General features: G+C 34.4%; 1 protein-coding gene across 1 annotated transcript in view; it reads right to left on the bottom strand.

The window, feature by feature from the left end:
* Nucleotides 1-1042: 1042 nt before the first annotated feature.
* The window catches only part of EPC2 (enhancer of polycomb homolog 2), a 130397-nt gene continuing 104080 nt past the window's right edge, over nt 1043-27359 (bottom strand). Inside the window, exons 5-14 of the mRNA XM_046659128.1 lie at nt 25299-25447; nt 24359-24491; nt 22050-22241; nt 18041-18130; nt 16652-16797; nt 16199-16542; nt 7025-7161; nt 5377-5536; nt 3933-4266; nt 1043-2944 (exon numbers count right to left, since the gene is read on the bottom strand). Coding sequence (XP_046515084.1) covers nt 2872-2944; nt 3933-4266; nt 5377-5536; nt 7025-7161; nt 16199-16542; nt 16652-16797; nt 18041-18130; nt 22050-22241; nt 24359-24491; nt 25299-25447 — 1758 coding nt within the window. The 3' untranslated portion in view covers nt 1043-2871. The remainder of the gene's footprint in view (nt 2945-3932; nt 4267-5376; nt 5537-7024; nt 7162-16198; nt 16543-16651; nt 16798-18040; nt 18131-22049; nt 22242-24358; nt 24492-25298; nt 25448-27359) is intronic.

Below are 27359 nucleotides of genomic sequence, written 5' to 3'. Positions count from 1 at the left end.
AACAAAGCATTTCAATCAAAAGTATATTACTGACCAATAAAATCTGTACAAAATACAACACTACACTCAAATACAGCAGTAAATACCAGAGAGGAGTTTCTGAAATGTTAGTTCTCCTTACTACTCTCTCGCCCACCCTAAAAAACAACCTTGGTAATTAAAAAAACACAGCACAGTTGCAAATACTGTATTCCCCATTTTTAAAGACAGAACATGTATGTGCTTGCGTGTGGTGTATATTTTTTAATGTGCCCTCCAGATATTTTTATTTTTCCGTTGGTCTTTTGCAAAAGAAAGATATGACAATACATCCTCAAATATACTTAGGGCTACATCATCATAACTGCTCATAATGATGATCTTGAATTACTAAGAAAGGAAAGGTACTCTCTTTAGGAAAGCAGAAAAATACAGTTTATAAATATTTTTATCTACACTGAATTACAAGATATCCCAGCACATGAGAGTTACCTCTTTGTTTAAAAAAAAACCCTACTACCCATCCCATCAAAAAACACATTTTCCAAGGACTCTAGAAGCTTACTGAACTACAAATACCAACAGCAGTTTCCTCAGTAAATGAAGAGATGGTGGTGCTGCCCAGTGGAGGGCCCTTGCAAAAATAAACTATTCTTCAATTAATAAGGCGGAAATAAGTATCTATCACTTAAGTCTCTGAAAAGCACTGGAAAGACGTGTGTGCAAATAACTGAAATGCCATCCATGAAACAGCTACAACTGCCAAAATAAGGAAGGCATATTTTTCTATTTTACTTCAAAAGGAACAAATAAATTGGCCATCTTTCTTTGATAAGTTCTGGATTTGCCACATCTCTAGAAAGTGTACAAATAGATAGTTCTTTTGTTTTAGTTAAATTATTTAGATCATGTGTATTACATAAGTCAAATTCACTTCATGCTTTACTTCAGTAAAATGCAAAGAAAGCTTTCTCTGCAATTGGCACTAAAATTGTTTTAAGTTCTTAATAGCAAGGAGAAACATCCAACTCTAAGCAGAATGAACACAGTCATAATACAGATCAAATCAAAATGATTTCCTTTATATCATCAGCAATGAGTAACTCCAGAGGTAGAATGGCAGAAACGAACATGGATCCTATCAGGTCACAACCAATGAAGAAATTAAATTTATTTTTTTCTATGGTTTTGACCATAAATTGCTTTACACATTTAAGACCTGAATAAACACCACTCTTAGCAGAAATCTTGGCCCATTAATTCAACTGACATATCAATTTACAACTTTCAGGACTGCAGATATAAAAAATGTAAAGTATAAAATTAAGTTTGAAATGGTTTTAATAATATTCATTAAAAATATTTACATTTCCCAGTACTTACTTGACAAAACCCCCTTGCAATATAATTCTACTCTAAACTTTTATTTATAAAATGAAGCTCATTTAAGAGATTTCAATGAATGTTATACTGCAAATTACTTACATTCCGTAAAATATTTTAAGAACTTTTCATATCAAAGGTAGTTTATATTGGATTATCTGAAACCCAATAGTGCCCACAGATGAGCTTCTTATAATTCTTTTCATTAATGCTTGGAAAGCACTGTGAAAATGAAAAGTGCTGTTAAGTGCTATTATCTCCCTTAAATTCTCACTTATACTGTGTGCACATTGTGAAATAAACACATATGCAGCATGTCCATGTTTTGATATGTATTTTTATTTCCCTGCAGTTTTCACTTATCAAGAACAAGTAACAGGGAAAGTTGTCTGAACTAGTGCATAAACAAACATTCTGAAACACCACTACACGTATCTAATTTACAAGAACCGTATAAAAAAAGTCACTAAAACACTACACTATGAAGGTGTCCAACGCTTACAGTCAGACTTTTTCCAACCCGTTACTTGCCTTGTAGCCACAGGAAAACTCTCCAAAATTGAAAAGACAATCTTGCCACAACCCTCCCCCCTCCCAACACCTGGGATGGCTCGATATCTAGACTTCCAATAATTATTGCAATGATATAATGCAATACATACCTGGTAAAATATCCTTTATGTGGTGTGTTACAGTTTTAAAGCCAGTTAAAATATGCAGTCTTCAGATAAAATGTAATCCTTGAAAAATTTTCATATCTGCACAGCTTAAATGTGCCAGATGCATAATTTTTCCTAGTCCGTTTTTCTGCGTAATTATTTTTTATAAACTGGTATTATAAATAGAAATATACATTCAAAATATATGGAAAAGTGAGTTACTACATTAAATTTGCATGTATCGATCCATCCCTTCCCCCTGCACAGTAATAGAAAATACTATTTTGCCTTGAACTTCATATTTGACAGTGAAATGCCACTAAAGTATTTACCAAAAAGTCCATCTAGTCAAATTGTGAAACAAAATGAACCAAGTGAAAACTTTACAGTTCCTTTAGAAAAAAATTACAAGAATTTCATTTCCTAGCTATGAATCTTTAACTTTTTAGACACAAAGTTGGATTTATTTTTACAAGATACAAAATGTAAACATGGCAAAATAAATAGTTAAAACAAGTGATGCAGGATCCCATTTCATGCTCATGATCCCATTAAAGAATTATTTTTTAAAATCCATTCAGTTGCAAATTCAAGTGCAAAAGCATGATGATGAATATCTACTATTCAAGTAACAGAAATAATATTGATGATACAAATAAACTATTTTACAAGGTAGTGATTTTCCCAATTTTACAAAATATACATCATATATCGATTTTACATCCGATATACTGTAGTCCATTTAGGTCCATTGTTACGCTCTGTGATCCACAGAGTGTCGCCTTTTGCATTCAGCTGGAATATGAATGACTGCACACCATCAGCACAGGTCAAAGCCACATGTTTTAGGTTATGTCACTTCCATAGCTACTGTTGTCTCTGCTATTCCATTTAAACCCAATCTTTCTGGTTCATGGTTCTCTCTATAATAAGGCAAAGAGTAAAATAAACATTAATACCCTCTAGAATACAATGTTATCACTTAGAATTTACAGATACGTTTTTACATGATTACACCTAAACATGTACCTCACAAGACCATGTCCCATTTTCACAATTTCTATACAGGAATGAGGAAAAGTTTTCATCACCTAAGAAGTCCTATTAACTCCTAATTACTTGATTATAACTATTTACTTAGGAAAGATAGTAATTTAACAAAGTATTTCAATAGAAGCATTGATAAATTACTTAATGAAATATATAACATACGACATCCAAGTTTTTTTTTACAACAGATGGAGCATATGATGCAAAAAAGAATAGTCATTAAGAGCACAACATAAATTACTTTCTACTGAAGTTTAATTTTACAGGTTTAAGGTCATGTAGTTATTAATCTGAGCAAATCAACTTTTCTCTGATTCACTGTTCTCATGTATGAGTCACAGAAATTTAAAAACATATCTGAAATACATTATCACAGATTTAGTTAATCTGAGAATAGTCTCAATTTTAATATATACATGGAATAATTTACCTTCCCTTTGTGTACAATATGGAAGAAACAAATTTTTGATCTGAAAATTAAAGCTCTGACAAGGAAGTTAATAATAACTCCTCTAACCTCCCAGACTGTCTAAACTACAGAAAGGTAATATAGGAATAACTGAAGCTTCTAAAATAGACTTTTTGATGTATTTTTTTGGTTTGATGGTTTCTAATTTGATATGCTTTTTTTTTTTTTACAATTCTGGTTGGCATTTAAACATCCTACTATATCTCAAACAAATAATCTAAGTTACATAGCTTTACACTAAGAAGATACTCAACAATCTGTTGAAAAGCAAGCCAGTCAATAGACATCTATTGCTTGAGCAGTAAAAAAAAAAAAAAAAAAAAGTCTTTTTCCTCCCACAGGGTAGCCAGCAGAAAGGGAAAGAATGATACCTGAAACACACACACACACACCTTGCTATGCTGCTGATGGCACTGCTAGGAGTAACCTTTGGCACTCTGTCCATACTGGCAGCAACTGTGGCAAGTTTTAAGGCTGTTGGCGATGGTGCTGAAGTCCGTGTATTGATATGCACATTGACTGGAGAAACCACACTGACGTTATTGAGGTGTACTGCATTCGTCAGGCAGGAATTGTTCATGGGAAGTGTCTGAGGACTGCTTGTGCACAACGCTGGGATTAAGTGGTTTGTAGTGGTGTGGCCAACTGTCCTGACGAGTTGTACAGCTGAAATCCCTGGGCTGGATGATAAAGCCATATTGGTGGAGTATAATGTTTTAGAGGTTCCTGAGGGAGGAGAAAAAAAATCATTCAATTCATGTCATGAGACACTAAACTCTTAAAAAAAAATGGGGAGTTTAATAAAAATAAATGCAAACATTTGTATTCTAGTTAAATACCAAATTAACTTTCCACACAATGGACTCTCTGATCAGTAACAGGTTCTGTCAGATCAGTAAGTGCAACATACTCACCTGTTCCAACCCCAAAGACATCCTCGTTCTATTGGCCTGCATGAAGGGTTTTTCAAAGCATTCTACTGCTTCCATATTTGGAAACTATACAATAGGACAGACAATCCTCTCTGGTGGTTGAAGGCAGGTGGAAAGAATAGTTGGATTTCCATTAGAACTTACACACGCAAGAACATCAGTAAGGAGGGGCCATCAGGATCATGGGTATATGTAAAAGCAAGGGGAAAATCCTAGGGTCTGAGTAGTAGTTGAAGGATGACAGGAATAGCACATCTTTGAGGACTCAGGGTAGTATTTCAAGAGGAGGAGTCAGAAAAGCCCAGCCTATGCATATGTAAGAGTGAGGAGGCAGGGCCAGCCCTGATGGCCTAGTGGTTCAAGTTCGGAGCGCTCTACTTCAGCAGCATGGGTTCAGTTTCTGGGTGTGGAACCACACCACTGGTCTGTTAGTGGCCATGCTGTGCTGGCAGTTCACATTGAAAAAAAAAAAGAGAGGAAGATCGGCAACAGATGTTAGCTCACGGTGAATCTTCCAAGAATGGGAAGGTAAACCTGATTTCAAACTTATTGACAGACCATCCTGGTTTATATTTCCCATTTTTATCAATGCATGGATGATTCAATGGTGATGGCTGGCAATTAGCTCGATGGATTTCCTAAAACGTGAGGCAACTGACAGTAGGTGGATAAAACTAGGCAGGGTGAAGAGTTATACAGGCATCCAGTGGGCACAGGAGGAAATGGAGAGCAGGCTCTATGTGAATTCTAGAAAACATCCAGTTATCCCACCACACCTACCCATAGAAATTCTGAAAAGTCCTGACTAACTTGTATGTTTTCTCTGGATTTAAAAAACAAAAATCATCCCTCAAATCAGTTACAACTTCAAGCTAGTAAGTACCACGTGAAAGCACAGGCTTACCTGAAGGCTGGACAACACCGTTTATGTTGTTGTGGCCAGTGTTCTGCTCCTTGGCTACCTCACTGCGACTTGGAACAGGTGCACTGACCACTGCAGATGCAGCAAAGTGGGCGCTGGCTGAGTCAAGTGTTTTCGACATACAGTCAGAGGTGCTTGAGCCCTATAAAATGAACAAATTAAACTCCCAGTTTTTTAGATGTGACTTCATGAACATATTAAGGAATGAGTAAACCTAAGAGGCTGTTGCCTTTTTCATCTGGAACAGTTATAAGTGTTTAGATTAAGAGATTAGTATTCCATAGACTATTTTTGGCACACGAAGCAGGGAAGTAAGTAAAAACTGGGAAGCAGCTATTTCTGAGAAAGAACTAGTGGATTAAAAAACCCAAACCTTTAATGCTCTATTAATTTTTCCAATAAGCATTAATGAGTACCTTTAAAAATACTTGACAATCTAGATACTATGGGCAAAATGAAATTACAGAGATGACTAATAGCCATTTTTGTCACAATATAAAAATGTGTCTTGGCCTAACCTTGCAGCAGGCTGAAAATACCAAGAGACTCAGAAAAAGCAAACACAGGCAAGTTTAAGGGCCATTCCTCTTGATTCTGTATAAAACTCTTTAGCTGTTACTAACAGTCAATAGTCCTAGAATGTAGGCCAGTCTCAAATACACTTGGATGTTAGGGGAGTGTTGACAGGTCCTAGGGTCACTGAGATTTTCATGTTGCCAGACTCAGGATCTCTAAGGTCAGTGTACTGACCCTTTGAGAATGAGCTGCACTGTTATGGGCAGATGCTGGCCTGAGAGCTCACAGAATGCAACTGAGATTAAGTTAATCTCAACTATTACTTTCAGATTACTTTTAGAATTATGGAGCAACAAAATATAAGACCTAAAACACTAGATTTATTTTTTCAGATGGCCCAAATTTGAAATATACTTCTCAATTACACTTTGTTCTTAGTGACTTAAACAACAGAAATTTATTCTCATACAGTTCTGAAGGCCAGAAGTCCAAAATGAGTCTTACAAAGCTCACAAAGTGTTGGCAAAGCTGCTTTCTTCTGGCAATTAGAGTTTTATAAGGTATTTTTATTCTTATCCCTAGTGTCTTCACTTAATGGTGCTTATGGAAAACTTCACCTAGTGGCAATCTTTTTCTTCAGATAAATGTGATTCAAAGAGGCAAGGGGCTATACTGTTTACATTTATTGCACAATTCAAGAGCACTACTTCTCAGCTCAATGGGGTACATCCACACGGCACTTAAACACACAGTTTAAGAAGGGGTTAGATAAGTTATACCCTTAAAAACATATTTTTGGGGGGAGTAGTGCAGGGGGGATGATGGTTCTAAGATTTTAATTACCTCTAGAAATTCTCAATGACCCTTCAGAAAAAGATGTAGTTACTTCCTTCCTAAATTAAAAATACCATATTTGGCTCTATTGCTCTTCTCATAAAATATAAACTAGTCACTTAAAATTATGTAAATTAACTGAAAAGACACTTAGGTTTGATCTCCAAAACCAAAAGTGGCAATATCAAGGTTATCTTCTGTGACTTGACTAAAACTGAACACAACTAGCTAATCATGAAAGAAAAGAAGAGACATAACCATGATTAAAAGACAGGCTTACCTGTGCTTTTGGATGTGTCTGTTGCGAGGAATGCTGAGATTGCTGTTTCTGCTGAAGCTGAGCAAGTTGCTGCCTTTGCATTTGAACTAACTGCTGTTGATGTGTCTGAAATTGTTCTTCTGTGATACCCCCTGTTACTGGTAAAGGATATTAATTTCAGAAATAAGTATGTTTTGAAGTACTTTTAATAACACAAGTAGAATAAAATATAAAATTATTCCATAATTTAGATGAAAAGCAATCATAAATCACAGTATATCTCATCAGCAAAGAAGCCAATAAAAATGACAAATCTTTCAGCAAAAGTGGCTTAAGCTAACATCCATGACTTTTTAATATCACATGCTAAGAAAAGTTCCTATAAGTAGTTTTTACTGTATAACATAGTTCTAATATGAGGATTCTACCATTTATTCAGACTTAGTACCTTTGAGATCACTCTTAATTCTCTACGCTATGGTAACTATATAATGAGAAACTTGGATTTATTAATGAAAATAATAACAATGACTAAGTCACAGCCTTAATAAGAAAACAGGAGCATCTTACTGCTGGTTTTCATCTGTGACATGAAAAATACTTTCTTCTCTGATTACAAACCAGAGTAGAGGACAAAGATGTTCAGCTAACATAACCACAGACCATAGTTTAAGCCAATAGATTTGATTCCTAAAATAAGTCCTATCTATAAAAATATGGGCCAGAAATCAGAGAAGTGTTCAGAAAATTAAAGATATAATGTTATCTTCAGGTGTAATCAATTATGTTGTGACCAATTATGTTACAGCAAAATTTTAAATAAAAACAAGACATCTAAAACTTTTGTTTAAAATATTAGCTAAGAAGAAGTTCTAATAGGAAATATTTTTCTTAAATATTAATAAACTTTCATTCATTGATATTTAAGTAGATTACTGATAAACCAACTTAGAGAACACAAAGCTGTTTTCATGGAAGTTAGTATGTTATTAAAGTCAAGAAATATTAAATCATGTCAGAATACATGTCCTGCTAGAATAATTTTAGTCTGTTTTGTTTATTGCTTGCTTTTCTTTCTCCCAATTAGTTCACTCAATCAACAAGTATTTATTATGATGCAGAGAGCTGCAGTAAGAGTTAAGAGTGAATACAGGGAAAAATAAATTAAGAAGAGGGGCCTGCTACGAAGTCCTACAGTGTAGTTGGGAAGAAAAGATACATATGTAGAAACACCAATTGATATGAGTCAACCTTTAAATGCAATTGAGCAATCTAATCACCATGATCTAAAGGAGTTTGGAAAGGAGACTTCACCCTCAGCCTAGGTTACTTAACTACCTTGCAAAGTTTTCCATCTAGTAGGATGACAAGTGAGAAATGAAGACAAATTTTTTGATGGTAAATTAGACATATATCAAGTTATGCACAGTACAGCCAGTCAATTTTCTATGACAAGGGAATTTGGCCCCAGAAGTGGAGGATGCTTTAGATATGCCTTCATTTCTTTTTCACAACATTATCATTAAAATTTGTATTAGACTATGAGGGGAAAACAGTCTTACATAGATAGCAATTTTATTTTTAAAAGATTAAAAAACCTGGGGCTATGATAGTGCTCACTCTAAAATTTTAATATTACCTGTATTTTTGAAGTACACATTAGTTATCTTACTGAATTACCAACAAAATCAAATGTCTTTGTTTGCACATGTTACATTCACTGCAAGTATTCTATTTTTAAATGAAAAAAAAATAATTTTAACTCTAAATTTACAATCTTCAAAATCAAATGAAAATGTGAAGTATTCACGAATTTCCAGCTGTTTGAAAACCTTGGAAAAGAGATGAAAAATAGTTTATTAGATACAAAGGCAGGAAAGGAAAATCTTCAAGTAAACCCAAATAAATCTCTTTAGGTCCTGAGTGTATAAGGAGTGTACTAATGAAAAAGAAAGGAACTTGGAATCTGGAGTTGGCATGCTCCACCCTCCAATCCAGCGCTGTCCAGAGCTCAGGTTATGTTGTGGCGAAAATGTGAGAGTCACAGTCGTTAACTTTAAGTAAGGAACAAACCAAATAAAGAGAATATACTTTTAGTGGTTACTTCAAAATTGAGAGAGAAATTAGAATAATGAGAATCTTTTCATTTTCCAAAATCTAGTAGGTCAGACAATCAGAAAATCTTACTAATTCAGAAATAAAGTATGTATCTAAATTAGTAGAAAGAACAAACCCCATTTTTTTCATTAAAAATTTACTTATGGTTGGTAGTCCATGGCTAACAAAGCGTTGCTAACTAGAGGTGTTCTATTTGTTTTTATGATCAGATGATCATTTACGTATATATTAAAAAGTGATGCTGATCAAACTGCCTGTTTTGGAGGGATATCTTATTATATATTTGCATACATAAATATTGTCTACTTATTGCCCTGTCCTGTTGAGACCATTTTTTTACTCAGGAACCCCATCTTTTTCCCCGTAGAAAACTCATAAAATCCCAACCAAGACTCAATCTAAATTATTCTAATTAGGGGTCAGTGTTTCCCAACTTTATAAACTTAGGCTGACTTTGATACCAAAAATCTCATCCCTGATCCCATTACTGGTTGAGAATCACTGATAGAAACTTATATAATCACTCATCTATGATATAAACACTGATATAAATTCTAGAATATGGAAATGCTTTAAAAACATTATATTCATTTTTTTCTCTTCCCCCTCACCTCAAGCTCAGTATGTTATATACATTCTTGTCTAGCTCTCTCTTTACTATAAAGCATTTTGTGCTTGACACAAGCTGATGTTGCTCATTCAGAATTTTCTAGAGCATTGTTTAGTATTATTTCAATTCTTTAGACAAAAATAGCAATTAGTAATGGTGACATAAAATTGGAACACATACAAAACACCTTTTCTAACTGATCTTTCATTTTGTTAGGGTGAATGGTAAGTGAATGGTAAGAAATGACAATTTTAATGGCACAGAGACAGTATTGAATCGCCATTCACAGGGTTAACTTACTGGTAGGCAGGTAATTTGATTGAAAGCACCTTCTCCACTAATTATTTTTACTTTAATAAATTATTGAAATACGTCCACAAGAGATTTATTTCTTATATTGACTTTGAATCATCAAGAGGCAAGCATTAAAATACATGAGGACTTTGAGTCATCAAGAGGTAAGCAATAAAATATACAGTTATAGCATGAAGACATCTGTTTAGGAATTAGATACAAGATAGGGTCCCAGCGTTGGGTGGGTGGTAATGGGGTGGTAGTGGCACACACGGGAAGTGGAAATGAACAAAAGAGAAAACGTGTTTCTCTTGCTTAGGGCCAAGTCAAGTTCTTTCCACTAGTTGCTCTTACGTTGCTAGCTTAAAAGTGAAATTCATGCTGGTCATAAATCTACCCTACCCCACCCTCCAAGTCCTGTCAATTTAAAAATAACCACAAATCTGATTGTTCCATGAAGGCGGCAATATTTTATTCTTCCAGAGAGATGGGAAGTACTCCTTCCCCTAAGTGAGAAGTTTGCCAATCTCCCCGGGTAACACATTCTAATAGACAGGAATATATATTATGGAATTTTCCCTTTAATACATCTAAATATGTTGTTCTGTATGTTAGCAACATACTTGCACTTCTAAATATTAAATATTTTGTGTACATAACCAACAGTCTGTTTTTCACTAAAGCCCCTAACCTTTCTGGCTATTTTTTATATATCTAGCTCATTACCTGTCTTGGATTTATCAGAATGCTTTATTCTTCAGATGAATCCATGTACCTTTTCTTAGAAGACTTATCACCATCCTTGGAACGGCGATTCTCTTTTCAAAGGTCCTAGACATTCCTCATTTCATCCTTCATCTTTCAGGAATGTGGTTCCTATACAGTGGTCTGTCTATGCTGACCCTTATCACCTTTCCCTCCCATGTTCTGAGAGTGATCCATCAAAAACACACACTCGGTATCTCCACCAGACTTTACACTAGTATAATAATTCTAAAGCCTAGATCACTCTTTCTTAAACTTGGGCCCACAGAAGTATTCTTGAGCATACGTGAAATGGTTACAAGTATTTGTTAACTTTGTATTATTGTTAAAACAAAAATCTAATAGAAACACATTCTGGATCTTCTGGATGACCATCTCACAACAGAGTATGAACATATGATTTCTGCGCTTGAGTCTGCCTTTTAAAAATAGTCTTTTAACTTTTAATGTAGTGCTTCTCAAAGTGGGCTAACATGATGTATTCTTGGGAAGACATCAATTTTTTAAACCCTGGCCTAGACCAAGTTTTCATAGTTTAATGAAAAACATCTGATGTGGTAGTAGAGATGATCTAAAAGTCAAAACAAATATATTATCCAGCATTTCTTCATCTGTTAGGTAGGTCTTTGTTACATATTTTAATACATACTTTATTGAAGAAATGCTAACTATATGCACATTTTTTATTTGTTTTAAAAAAACAGATCTAGGGCTTTATGGGGGGAGAAAGGGATCCTATTTTAAACCTTCCAGGTCATAGTGCAGAGTCAGGTAAAAGTTCATGTCAACCACTGGAGCTACTCTTGAGGACAAATCTTCCAATCCTTGAAAGTTGACATTACCTGTTCAGGTCTATACACATCCTAAAACGTAACTCTCATGGCTCAAGGCAAACTAACGAAGAAACTGTAAAACTATAAGTTTCTTGGGTGGAAATGGGAGGTGACAGGGTGAGGGGGATGGAGAAGGAGGAACAAATAAGATGTGAGGATAAAGAAAATAGACGAAAGGTCCATTTAAACATTTGATACCCAAGCTAAATAGTTACAATTAAAATTTCAGCATATCCTTTAGCAGTTAAGCTAAAATCTTTAATTCCTGAAATCTGACTCCATTTCTCACCTTTGGAAGTGACCCTAATCCCCAAAATAAATCCTTGGGAAAACCTCAGTCAGTTGTTAAGGCATAGTTTTACCTATCCTAAAACTTTTACGCTTGCAAACATTTTATGATAATTTAATAAAGAATGGGAAGAGAAACTGGAGAAATTAAAAATCAGGAATTTCTCTTGGAAAGCTGTCCAGAATGGTGATGATTTTACAAACTGGTAAAAATAAGATATTTGGAGCTGGTCAAAAAGGCTGTTGGTATCTATTCAGTATACTAAGACAAATGAGAAAAGAAAAACTAAGTCAATTTGCAAGCATGCATTAGTCAAAACCAAGATTAAATGTAAATTAATCTGGCCCTTCAAGTGTGAACAAGCAAAGCTACTTTCAGATGTGAAATATATTTTCTTCAGGTCTGGATTTAAGAACATCATCCTCAAAAGAACGGTTAAAATAATAGTACAGTTTCAAATAACTAAAACCTTTGTCATCTATTCATATAAAGAATGTAATATTTTCCATGTATTGTAAACTCCTTGAAGGTAAGGATTATTGTCTTGGAAAACTCTGCAACTTTCAAACACTTAATATAGTACTTTACATATAATAGATCCTAAATAATTATGAGATTAATTTTCCTTGGTTATTCACTTGCCATGTTCAGCCCACTCTATCTTCTTCCTCTCGCTGTCCTGCTTCTATACTTTGAGTAGAATTTTTCAATTAAGAAGATGTACTTTTTTTTTTTTTTTTTTTTTTGGTGAGGAAGATTGAACCCTGAACTAACATTTGTTGCCAATCTTCCTCTTTTTTTTGCTTGAGGAAGACTGGCCCTGAGCTAATAGCTGTGCCGGTCTTCCTCCATTTTGTATGTGGGATGCCGCCACAGCACAGCTTGATGAGTGCTGTAGGTCTGTGCCCAGGATCCAAACCCACAAACACCGGGCTGCTGAAGTGGAGCACATGAATTTAAGCACCCTGCCACTGGGCCAGCCCCAAGAAGATATGTCTTTATTTCACTTTAGTTAATAAGACAATGTCTCCCTGCATTAGAATGAAGTCTTAGTGTTATTTCTTCTAATGCCCAGGACACACATTTCAGTTTAAGTCTTGTAAGTACGATATTGAAAATAATAATTAGAATATATTCAGGACACACGGATTTTGACTTCAAAAACATTAACTGGGTTATTAATAACACAAAAATACGAAAATTCTTTCCCAATAGCCCTCAAGTTCAAGTTGTTTTAAGAACTAAGGAACTTGTGATACAAATAAATATCACTGTCAAGTGTTTTAGATTCCTATTTCTAATTAAACCCTTTACTTGCTGGGCTTTCCCAGCTGTGAAACAAAAAATTCACTGCTTTAATTTGTTGAGCTCAGTGACACTTTCTGCCAGATGAAAACATGGACCTGCGTCAGTCTTGTTACTCTTCAAGACACAAATACTCATGATCAAGTCCACCAAGAATAAACAGGAGCAAAAGAGTTAAAGACCCACAGGTTAAAAGAAACCAAATATATGAGGATTCAATAGTTTTGTATATGCCCATCAAATATAAAAATGGAACTTTCCAAAAACTCCTACATCCTTCTGTTTAAGTAGAAGAAGGAATTTCTACCAATATTTACTAAATTGTAACTGAATCTACTTAAAATTATCTAAGCAGAACTGAGAAAACTATGTAGTGAATATTATTGGTACAAATATGGGTACTTAAAATTGTCAGTGTTCTGATTGTTTACAAAAATGCTGTTAAAAGGTTTGTTTCATTATGTTTTTACACACCCATGTGTAATATTTTGAAACAAAAGATATTTGTTAAAAACAAAAGACCTTGTGGCCACAAGGACTAGAGGGTCATAGTCAGCAGAGAAGAAAAATTCCAAACAAAATCCTTTACTCTAGTAGCAAATAGTTAAATATACATTTGAAAGATGATTTAAAAACACTGATTCTAATACAGCTTAGTTGTTGCTTAAGCCTTGAAATGTTTCAAAGGAAGAAAGAAATGGCACTATTTGAGAGTGCTAAAAAATATAAGGCAGGAAAAATTACACAGACCAGAAAGACTGCTTTTTTGTGATGGTCGGGGAAAAAGCAAAAACAAAACAATCTTTTTGTCTATGATGTTACCATCACACATTTGTGATTTAAGTTCCCTGAGAAGTGCATGCATCCCTAAGATAATATTCCTTGTGTGCGTGAGGAAGAGTGTCGCTGAGATAACATCTGCACCAATCTTCCTCTATTTTATGTGGGAGGCCGCCACAGTGTGGCTTGATGAGTGGTGCCAGATCCGTGCCTGGGATCTGAACCTGCAAACCCTGGGCCACCGAAGCAGAAGACACAACTTAACTACTATGCCACCGGCCTGGCCTCCCTAAGATAATATTTTAAATGATTATTTTATGCTGATGTACGGTAGTGCTATAAAATTCTAGAGCTGATTTTTATGGAATTATTTAAGTTACATTCTGGATCAATATATGTAGAGAATTGATGATACAATAACATCTGCAACATATATACATTTTCTGGAAGGAGCCAAGTCAAATAGATCTGGAGTTTCTTGAGAATGTTCACTAGAAAGCTGTAAATATTGGCTATGTTCAAGTTGAGAAGGAACATATTAAAACCCTTTTTTTGGTATGGTGTTCATTGATAGAGAAGAAACTCAACGTATGATCAAATCCAATTATAAATGCCTATATATGATGTTTTTAAACTCTCTTTTTGGCAAAAATTATTTTGAGTAATTTTTGGTTCAGGAATTCCAATTCAGTTAAATAATTTGAATAATATCTCAGAGTTGGCTGAAAAAAGGATCTGACCTAATATTCATCAACTTTCTACTTTTTTTTTTTTTGAAGATTAGCCCTGAGCTAATGTTTGCTGCCAATCCTCCTCTTTTTGCTGAGGAAGACTGGCTCTGAGCTAACATCTGTGCCTATCTTCCTCTATTTTATATGTGGGACACCCGCCACAGCGTGGCTTGCCAAGGGGTGCCATGTTCACATCCGGGATCTGAACGGGCGAACCCCAGGCCACCGAAGCAGAATGTGGGAACTTAACCGCTGCACCACCCGGCTGGCCCCAATTTCCTACTATCTTTAGATTTCAAAGGATCCTGCCACCTCAAGTCATATTAAGTATTTATCCATTTCAGCTTCAAAAGCTCACTAAACTTCACAGACCCATGAACTTTATATAATGGGATGCCATTTTCCTTACTTAAGTTCGTTTAGGAGAAAATTAACCAAGTAATTTGGAGAAATGATATGCCAACTTCCAATCATTCAAACAAATCCAATTTTCCATCACAACCTTTAAACAGATAAATGTGTAAGTCAAGTTTGAAAATAAGCAGTTCAGTAACTAAAAAAGACTGAACACCACTGAGACCAAATTTCAAGCTAAAATGATTTAAAATCACTTTAAAGAAGTTTAGCATAATAACTTTGCGTAGTAAAAATGGACCATCCAGGCAAATAATTTAGAAATACACACGCTTTACAGAAAGAAAAGACGTGTAAGTCACATCTAGTTTTGTCTCTGAATACCATGCATTATTTGCAACGTATACATTATAAAGGTATTTATAAATTAAACATACTTGTATACATGTAAAAAAAGATAGAGAAGACAATCCGCAGAAGGAAACAAATCAAAGTTACACTTTAGATTCTCTAGATATTACACATTATTTACAACGTACACGTCATAGAAATATTAAATTAATTTGAGCACAATATCTCTTAAAATGAAAAAAACTTTCCAATCTCAATTAGAGGTAAGTTATCAGACAAAAATTAAAACTATTCATAGGGAGCCTCTTAAAAAACCATTTTTCAGAAAGAAAGCTTTCAGTGGTACTCTCGAGGAGCAATGCTTACACTTAAGCAAAGTTAGTACACAAAAATAAAAATTTTCTTTAACAAAAGCAGACAATAACGTGCTCTAATGATCTGGCAGCTTATAACCAACCACCTTGCCCATAGGGAACTCCCTACACATTCTGCCAACATAGTCACCATACCAGGCATATGCATTCAAAATATAAGTCAGTGGTTTCAGAGATATCAGTTAGGACATTTTGGTTAAAATGCGAACCACAATAATAGGGTTTAGTTTCTTAGGTTGGAAAAAAAAATGTAGCATGTTAAGATAAAATTCCTTTCCTCAGTGGGACTAGGAAAAGAAACTCAAAATTTACCCTGAAGGTGTATTTAGTAGATAATGAAAATTAAGGAAAAAAGAATACAGGATATACTTTTAACAAAGTGACAGCTTACCTGATATGCCATTCTTGCTGGTGTTCAATAAAGCTACAGATGCTGCAGAAACTCTTTTATTGTTCACAGTCTGCCCTGGTTTTCTTGAGGTACATTCTTCATTATCACTGTCCTGTAAATTTAGTAGCCTTGGCTGGAAACACTGTAGTCGACATGATCTGATATTGCTTAATATTTCAGAAAGTGACAGTCTATTTTCACAAGGTTTACTGGAAGCATTGGTCCGAGAGAAATTAGAAGAAAAGTCTATAGTGTGGGAAGAGCTTGAAAAACCATTCAGCATTTCTGGGTCTATTTGTTTCAGGACTGGGTCATGTTCTGTGGATATTCGGTCCATTATGACCCTGAAAAGCAATATGAAACCAAGTATTATCTGGAAGAACTTAGTAACACTTTCTCTGTGTCTTCCTTTCCAGTTTGTAAACAAAAACAAGGTCAAAACAAATAGTTTACCTTCCACCTCTGCCAATTCGCCTCCTTGCAAATCCTATACATCTTCTTGGGACTGTGAGTGTTGTAAGGCAATGCCTGTATCTCAACTTATCCAAATCCGCCAATTCTGAATTTTCAAATGAATGGTTAGCTTGGTCCAAACGAGGCTGCAAAGAAATAAAAATAATTAAAACTCATGGAGTAAATCTAGAATGAAGAAAAGTTAAATCCTGATAAAAATAAGTAATTACAGAATTAGCAGAATTAAAATTTAGATATAAAACTATAAAATTGATGTTTAAATGATATTTAACCAGTAAAATTTCATAAAATTGAAATCAAAAATTCACTCACAAAGTAACTCAAACTAAATTTAGTTTATGAATATAAACAAATTTAGGGTATATTATATACTAAAAGAAACAAATCTTTAATAATATGGCTTTTAACATTTATGTAGGAAAGTAGAGATAATGAAGTTAGTAACATGTAGACTTTCTATTGAGATAAACTACAAGGGAACTTTTTTACACTAAAAAGTGTGCTTCAAGAAGGCATGATCAAGTTCATGCTTCCTCTTTACTTTTAAGAACACACAGTCCAGTTCTTTGCCTCCCCATTTCCTTTACTGTTCTATTTTTCTGTCTTACCACTTCTGCCCCTTTCCATAATAATTTCCCCTTTCTCTCATCAGCATAACTTGTAAACAACTCTGTATCTCTCATACATTAAATACAAACACACACCCTGAAAAAGTTGTAGGTGTTCACATTTACCATAATGCAACAAGACAAGGGGTCTCTGAAAGCCATATATGAAAACCACCCTCATTCCTCTACAGTTCTATCTCATCTGACCATTTGGGAATGAGGGTCATTCCTTGATATAATGCTACCCCAAACCTGACTGAACTGCACAAAGCAGTTTCTAAGTGTGTCAAAAAGTTATGAATATAATTATTAGACAAAATATTGCCATGAGGGAAGCTCAAAAATGATTCCTTTATGTTTGATACTTATTTTTCTGCATATACAATATGAGCTTGCCTAATAGCAAATTTCAATAAACACTCAGTAGCTATGAAAGGTTCAATTAGAGATTCTGGGTTTACTTAACTCTAGCAATGATATAGTGAGTAATTTTCGTAAGTGCTGAAGCTATAGTTAAAGCCCAAAGGGAAACAAGATTTCTAAAATATGAGGAATTATCAATTTCCATGTGAAGGATTCTGATATCCTTTGAAAGGTCTCAATACCTTTGAACATCTTTTACTGGTATCTGCATAAGGGATATTAAATAAAAAATGCTGACGGAGTTTCCAGTTTTAGATCAAGATTGAGTCACCTTGACATCAGTTACCTGTTAATTCCAGTTCACAAAAACACCACACACACAAAAAAAAGTTCTTACAGCATAATACTGGCATCCTGCCCGCCTCCTGAAAGCACAGGGACCATCAGGATCGTTTTCTTCTTCAGGTTCTGATGCTGGAGACGGTACCTAGAAAAAAGACGTGTGAGGCATTCCATTTAGGAGTTACCCAAAATCAAGGGATCAGTCTTTGTAATGGTTTAAAATTAGAATCTGATCAAAACAGTAAATCAATCCTACATTACACACAGTGGCAGTGAATTCCCCAAAACATTTAAAGACTAGCAAAAATTTTCTATGGTGAAAAATCATTATTTTTAATAGATAAGTTTTTGCAGGTAAGTTCACATGGTATTGCTTAATTGCTTCTGAACATGTAAGTGCTATAGACATCAAAAAAGAATTAGTACAGTTTTTATATATCCCACTTGCATTTTAGAAATAATGCAGATGGCCATAAATACTTTATAATGACAGTTATGTATCATCTATAGGTAGGTATGTATTTATATAATAACTTTCCCTCTCTGTAATAAAGCCCCAAACTAGGAAGTAATACCCCCCGCAGCCATAAATATCATACATTTCACTCAAAGGGGAGTCCCTTATTTCCACAACCATTTTTTAAAAATCACTTTTTAAACTTAGCAGATCAGAAGCAGAAAATTAGAAGAGGCAAGAAGATTTGCTAAATGTAAGCAGACTGGCTGCAGGGAGAAGTGATAAGCCCAAAATCTGACAGCAAAAGAATAAACAAGGACTTTTAAAGAGCTGTCACATATTAAAAAGCATTCTGGGGCCAGCCCAGGGGCATAGTGGTGAAGTTTGTGTGCTCTGCACTTCAGCGACCTGGGGTTCACAGGTTTGGATCCTGGGTGCAGACCTATGCACCACTAATCAAGCCATGCTGTGGTGGCATCCCACATATAAAATAGAGGAAGATGGGCACCAATGTTAGCTCAGGGCTAATCTTCCTCGGTAAAAAAGAAAGAAAAAGCATCCTGCCTGGGACCATGTGATATTAGGTCAAATATCCTGATATAATCTGAATGGATCCCTAGTGCAGCACTGATACATTATAGCATACTCTATAAATGTCATCAAAAACAGATTAACTGAAATACAAATAGACTCTGATATAGCAGGGAAATGATATAGTTTAGATAATTCTCTCCCCATAATGGTTAAAATTAAAAAAAAAGTTTGGTACTTAAGTTTCAGTTGTCTCTCAGTTTCACTTTGGTGTGCATCTCTCTTTCTGACAACACTGGCTTAACCATATTTACTTGCAAATTTTTGAACCTCACAAATCCCTCTCTTCCTAGTTTGAGAGGAAAAATGTTTTTTCTCCACATTATTTCCAAACTGTGCTAACTACCACCAAGCAGGGTCATCCAGGGGAGAAAAGCATTTGTTTGAGGTTCCAATGTACCTCCACCAACCCTATGGGGGAGACACAGAAACAGAAGGTGGGGCTGATTCTTCTCCCTGGGGAATTAAGTCCCAAACCTGAAATCTGAAAGGAAATCCCAAATGTGAATTTTATACTTTGGTTCCATTGCAAATCATCTAGCTCTTCTGAAATACACACAGGAAGTGTCACAAAGTCTGAGAAATTCTTTGCATAAAGTAAACCACTCCTTCCTCCTGACCACCATTCCCCAGTAGTGCATTCCAGGATTTAGTCTGAGACACAGGAAGCAAGCTGATGTTAGGAGAATCAGAAGCATGATCAAGAGACAGGGTTTCTAGTTCTGCTCCGCTGCAAAACCAGTTGGATATGTCTGGTTAAAATGTTTATTCTCTTAAGGCTCCCTATTCCCTTGTTCCTTGTTTATTGGACAAAGTAGAAGTATATGATTATTTTATATTTTTAGCAATAAAATTCTGATTTTGTAAGAGCTACATTCTAAATAGCTGCCTGACTGAATGATGTCCAACTATAGGTAAATGTTTACTTACTCTTTATCAACGTGGGGATACCATTATAAAAATTAATGAGGGTTGTGAAAGACCTAGTACAAGGACTCTGAGGAACCTAAAAGTTTCACAATGCAATTTTCACATGGGGATGGGAGGTGGGGACTACATGAATAAACATAAGAATTTAGAACAAAAATAAAGACCCCTTAATGGATGAGAAACAATATATGACTAGTATGCTCAGTGTTCCCTACTATCAGGCAAAGTGGACTGATTCTAGCAATAAGAAAAGTTTCTACAGGACATAGCATTCCATGGCATCATTCTTTTGTTTTGTTTTCTTCTTTTTTTTGGAGGAAGATTAGCCCTGAGCTAACGTCCACCACCAATCCCCACTTTTGCTGAGAAAGACTGGCACCGAACTAACATCTGTGCCCACCCTCCTCCATTTTATATGTGACATCTGCCACGGCACGGCTTGATAAACAGCGTGTAGGTCCATGCCCAGATCTGAACTGGTGAACCCTGGGCCTCTGAAGCAGAGCGTGCAAACTTAAGCGCTACGCCACCAGGCTGGCCCCCCATGGTGTCATTTCTTTTTCTTTTTTTTTTTTTTATTAATGTTATGATAGATTACAACCTTGTGAGATTTCAGTTGTACATTTTTGTTAGTCATGTTGTGGGTACACCACTTCCCCCTCTGTGCCCCCCCTCCATGGTGTCATTTTTAAACAGCTGGGAATGTATACCAAAACTTCATAAACTCTCATTAGTACCACCAATACAAGGATATTATACATAAATTTCTCTAACCATATCATACTCTTACTTAAAATTCCGTAATAACTTCCCAGTATGTATAATACTGGCTACTACTCTAGGCATCATTCTGTTCACCCTCTCTTCCCCTTTGTGTTTTACGGTCCAGCAATGCCAAACTGCTAGCAGTTCCCTCTAATATGCTGTTTTCTCCGCCTAGAGCCCTTCCCTACACGTGCTATCTGGAAAACTATTATTTGCTAGGATACTACTTCTCTTATTCCTTCAAAATGTCATCTAACTAACATCCTATGGCTATTCAGAGCCTTGCCTGAGTCTAACCAGATGATACTCTGACAAACGTAACGAATGATTTCATCTAAGTCCTTTTCAAGAGCACACTAAATTAAACACATCTTTGTGCATTTGTTACAATGCATGTGAATGCTAAAATAGTATCTGGGGTATAAAAACTAAATCAATGACAAAAAAGTAAAAATAATACAATCTAGCCACAGGGGATACATTTTATGGAAACTCCAGGTTTTAAACGGTTATAACAATAAAGTGTTTTATAAACGGTCTTGCTTCCAAACATATCTGTGATATTAGTTTAAAAAAAATTTTTTTAAGTAAATCAAATACGATAAAGCTTGTTTGTTACAGTATTCGCTTTAGATTAACTATACCATATAGAAAAGAAAAAACAGGCTATTGATAGATCAGATGCTAAGCAATATTTTTAAAATTTGATCCTTTAATATACTAAAACAGGTCTTATTTTAAAAATAGCACTTATGAAAGTAAGATCAGGATTATAAAACTGTAAACACTTTGCTATAAAACTGTTTAATATAAATCAAAGGATTATCTTCACAAGTTAAAGCTGGAATCAATTCTAAATCTTCTTTAGAAACAAATAGTTATTTCCAAATAAATTAGTAAAATTTACACTATAAAATACAATGCTGGTGGAATATGGTAAAAATGGAATTACTGCTGGTGAATATTTACAATTATGTATTAAATGTCTTAAAATATTGCTAATCTTTAGTTCAGTAATTCCATTTCTAATAAACTATTTTAAATACAGAGGGAAAAGATAGAGATGCTCATTTTTATAAAGGGAAATCTGAAATCCACCTAAATGCTCCACAATAGAATAAATTCTATCGAACTGATGGACAGGAAATAAAAGAAAGTAAATACCATTTTAATGGCTACTAAATAATATGGAAAATGTTTATGCTATAACATTAGGTGAAGAAAACAAGAATCAAAACTTTAAGATGTCAATTACGTTTTAAAATATAGCAATGTAAAAGACTGGAAGGAAATGTTTTGAAAATAGTTTTAAAACAAGCACCTGTGGAAATTCATCTTCATCTGAGCTGTGAAAGTCATATTGCTTAATGTCACTCTTATTGATCACAGGCAACGTCTCAGGAGTGGGTTGCTGAGATGTTATCAGAGCCTCTGCTTTAGGCTTCTTTGGGTACTTCTTCTTTTGACGAACCACATCAGAAGCGTCTTCTTTCAAAGACAAATGATGCGGATGCTGTTTTACATGACGATTTTTCCCCCAAAAGGAAAAAATGAAAATAATTTTAGATTATGAAAAACTATACTGCTTTTTGAAAAACATACATTTTTACCCAGGAGGTGATTTATTTACTGTTTTTAATACGCAAAAGTTATTACGTGATCATAAATTGAAAAATGTTTTACTTTCTGCAAGTTATGAAAAATAATTATGGTACTTAAATTTGCTTTATATATTGTTATTAATACTTAAACTAAGATGTTAGTGATTTTAAAATACTACTCTATTACTATGCAATCCAGCATTTAAAAAATATTTAAAGTCAATCTGAATTTTACTTAAAGCCACTGTATTAATGATGAAAATTTAAAATCATCTTTATTTTTAAAATAACAAACTATATTATAAATCCATTTCTAACCTTATTTCCAACTTTTAAAAATGTCTATATGTAGTAGTGTTTTTGAGAAAAAAAGATAACTAGAAAAAACCTTTAATTTTTAGACTGTATAATCACTGCCTCAATTGAACAATACTCAAACTGTTCTTAAGTACCCCAGAGTTCAGTGGTCGTACTTGAGGGGCCACCTGGCAAAAAGACTAACTGACAAGGGTAGGTTTCCAGCCCCCTGCCTCCCCTCAACAGAGTAGCTCCGTGTGTATCTGTTTTAACATACTGGTACTTCTTTTTAATAAATAGAGATCTACCACTTTAAAAAGTTTAAAAATGACTTTCTAAGCACCAAAGTACAAGTAATATGAAAGTGTAAAAATATTTAGGAAGTTATACACTTCCCCATGTAGCCCAGATTTTTGTTAAAACTACTTTAGGGTCAAAAATGGTACACACAATGAAAATGTTGCTTAAATTTTAAGCCCAATTATTTAGTGAGATATAAACAGTTTCATACAATGGGTACAGCTACGACATTGAAAAGAAAACCTCAACTTCTTAAAAACTACCTATATTTTATGGTGGCATGTGTGACAAAGTAAACATAGTTAACTACGTGTAATGGGGTAGAGCAACAATGAATGCAACCATATCTCTAAGACTGATTCCGTCAACAATTTTGGGTTGAGATTTTCAGGTTCTATGCCTACCAATCACATGCCTAGAAAAAGCACTGATTTATATAATGCGGATTTTAAAAAATACCTTACAAATAACATTTCTTGCACTGATAATGTTTTTGACTATAGAGGCAAGTGTGATTTAAAGGGAATGAGGTAGGTGGGCTAGATGCCTGTGATAAATAAGAAAGAACTTTGAATCGACATGAGTTGAACAAAAGAGGAGTCTTCCCACTCCATGTTCTTCCTTGACCTTTAAGAATAAACCCATGAAAAATGAGGATTATGTACATTTTTAAAAGATGAATTTTCCACAAACACCCTAAGTGACTTTTTAAATCTTGCTACATAGTAAAGCTCCATCTAAATGCTTCAGTCATTACTGTGTCTTACTTAAATCTAAATTCCTGAAATTAAGAGTTTTAGTAATTTTTGTATATTTCAGTTGAATACTTTTATGTACCAAGTGAATACTGAATAAATATAATTCTTTAGCTTAAGAGACTAAAGTAATCACTGAGTCTGGCTCTTTATTAGGAAGAAATTATGATCTAGGTATTAGAAAACTTTTTCAAATCACTCAAGTTAGCGATTGGTAAATGCTGGTTCTGGCAATGGTGATGACAATAAGAATAACTTTCAATAGTCTCAATGAACAAAGGTTTAATTTTAGATTTTGATGCCTACCACTACAATGCAGAATTTGCTAAGGCTAGTAATAATAACTGAACTTTACCTCTATTCACTAGGGAAGCAGAAGCATAGAGGAAAGCATATGGTCTTTGGTGCTAGACCTGGATTCAAATCTTGAAGCTGCCACTTAACAGCTATAGGATCTAGAAGTCACATAGAGGTAAAAATCTATCTCAAAGCACTGTTACAAGGATTAATGAGTCTCTATGTATGTAAAAATTTCTAAAAAAGTGCTTGGCAAATAGTAAGAACTTCATACATCTTAATTACTTTCTTCTTTAACCAAACTATTATAAGACAACAGCAGAAACCAATAATTTTCTGATCAATATTACCATACATGCTTCTCCCCAGAGGATATTCACCTTAGTTTTACATTCTTGGACTTTGTGATGATTTCCATTATGAAGAGTCACTGGAGTGGCATATAACTCTTTTTCTGATCTATTGATTTTCACTTCATTAAGGATTTCACCACCATAGTCTCCCAAGTGATATCTTGAAGAGGTAACAACATATAAGAAAATGTTACACAGTTTAAAAATAAAGAAGAGAAAGAAAAGTCAACGGTACCCCAATTAATTGGAACACCAGTAATCAAATGGAGCAACAATTAATCAGATTATTCTTAAAAGAGAAAATTTACAGGAACAAAGAAGCTCATGTTTGGCATTTAGCGAAAAACAAAACAAACAAACAAAAAACAAACTCAAATCTCTAAGTTAAACAGAAGACAAATTTCTTATATATTTTATATTTTCCAACACTGGGAAATGATGTTTACAATATTTACTTCAGTAATCACACAAAATTCTGTTAGGTTTAGTATAGTCCATTTAATTATGCAGGAAAAGGACTATTACATTATAGAATGTAATTGTTTTGTAAAAATTTTCAAAATGCACTGAAACAATGTTTTCTAACTACTCAGAAAATAGAATCTATTAAACATTCATTTCCCTCAAATTTTATTCAATAGAAACCATAGAAAATTGGATAAAATGATCTCTAAATTCTTTTCTAAATAAAATTCAATGATTCTGAAAAAAAAAAAAAAATCAGTGAATTAGAGGATCCAGACTACATACAAAAATATCCCCCAAATTTGCAATCCAAATGGGTAACAATCTGACTAAAAAGACCCTAGTAACCACAATTCTTCAAAAAATGTAGGTTCTGTTAGAGAATCAATTTCAATTGTTTTAAAGCCTAGGGCGGATATATATATATATATATCTCATCTGGTTATATTTTGTCCATCATTTGGCTAAAGCTGCTACCAGTATGCCATAGCAGTAATGTTACCTTTTTTCCACAACTTCTAAGGTTAAGTGCAATAATTCACGTTTTGTTTTCTCTCTTCTCTTAATCATTTCCAAAATTGTTATGGCTCTACTAAACTCTCGTCTCAGTTTCAACATCTTTTCATAGGAGGCTTCATCATTCTTACGATTCTATTGAAAATAATTTTAGAAGAATAAACAATTAATGCAATTATCCATATTTTAAGCTTCATTCCATAAAATCTTATCAGACCCAAATTCATTCTATAAAAGCAAAATACTAAAAAATGTTAAATCACCTAACAGCAACTACATAAGACAACCTACTTATTTAACTCTTAAATTAAAAGTACAAACAAATAGGGGGCTGGCCCCATGGCTGAGTGGTTAAGTTTGCGTGCTCTGCTTCAGTGGCCCAGGGTTTCGCAGGTTCGGAGCCTGGGCATGGACATGGTACTGCTCTTCAGGCCATGCTCAGGTGGCACCCCACATAGCACAATCAGAAGGACCTACAACTAGAATATACAACTATCTACTGGGGCCTTTGGGGAGACGAAGAAGAAGGAAAAAACCCCAAAAAGAAGATTAGCAACAGATGTTAGCTCAGAAGCCAGCCTTTGAAAAAAAAAAGTACAAGCAAATATCTCTCAATAAATATTCAGAAAAAACCATAGCCAGCTGTTAAAAAGATTGAATGACATAGAAGGGATAATTCCAATGTAAACAAATTTTTTAAAGTCTGCCTGAAATAACACCTAGTGTATCAGAAAATGTAGTCCATTCATATTGTAGCAAGGTATTTTCCAATGACAGAGAAACAGATCTGTCAAATCAAGGTTGCCTAAAAATAGCCAAAATGAGTCTCTATGCATCCATTCAGCTCTGTAACTGGGAGCTGGAACACTGTCAATATACGACAATGTAAACATTCACAATGACAAGCAAACCTTCACTTCAGAAACTCAGATATAAAACTGAAAGTAGGAATACGAAAGATCTCAAGGAATGGGATTATGATGATTCAGTGCAATAAGACCTCATTGCAGAGCATAAAAGAGATTTAGTGAAAATTCTGAATTTCAGAGACTTGTTAAGAAGCTTTTACTTTGAAGTATAAGAAGTAACTTGAACTCACTCACAGAGTGAAAGTCCTTTTAATAACTAGAGAAGGCTGGGTTGTAATCAGCAGCATCTATCTGCATATAAAAGTTACTGTTAATATAAAATATTTTGTTCAATCAAATAGTCACAGAATGCTTACTTTATATTAGGCATGGAACTATTTATTTAAAAATAGACCACTACCACCCCTCATTAAGCAATCTTTCCATCCTTGAGTTAATAATGCAATATGACATGAGAAAGAACCTGAAGACAGCCAGGTTTCATATTAAATGATTATAAAACAGAAAATAAAACTTTAGAAAAAAATTAAAGTTTTGCTTTTTTTTGTATATTGTTTCCTGTATTTGAAAATTAATCATCACCTAAAAAACATGACCTAAACTAAGTCTCAATAAGCTACTGCATACTGAATATTTAAAAATGCTATGTTAATAGGTCATCCTTTTATCTTACCAAAAGGAAATTAATCTTTTTTTCCCCTTCAGTAAGTACTATGTGACAAAAGACAAAAATCTAAAACATGGTTTTAAGCAAATTTCTTTTTTGGTAAACAGGCAGCAATAAAACCTCCCAACTGAAAAAAATTAACATTATCAACAGCAAATACTAAAGTGCTCACTCTGTGCAGGGTATTGTACATGTCCCCTATCCTCAAAAGGTTTGAAGTCTAATAAGAATGAGAAACATACAGATTCAAAATATAAGGCTACACGCCAGCTGAACAACACTCAAAAGTTATTCAAAAGTCCACCAGAACCTTTTAAGATTGCCCCCCTCTTCACTAAGTGTTCCTCTTGGACTATGCGCTTCTGTCCTGTCTTACTCGTTCATTTCCTGCTTGCTTTACGCCCAAATTAACTACCCTTCCTAATTTTTCCTTTCCTCAGCCCTGTCATTTCTACTCTTGAAATAATTTCAGATTTACAAAAAAGTTACAAAAATAGTATAAAGAATTCCC

This window comes from Equus quagga, chromosome 4 (assembly GCF_021613505.1).
Source record: "Equus quagga isolate Etosha38 chromosome 4, UCLA_HA_Equagga_1.0, whole genome shotgun sequence".
NCBI classification, from domain to species: domain Eukaryota; kingdom Metazoa; phylum Chordata; class Mammalia; order Perissodactyla; family Equidae; genus Equus; species Equus quagga.
The sequence above is the reverse complement of the archived record's forward strand: the minus strand, read 5'-3'. Positions and strand labels throughout refer to the sequence as shown.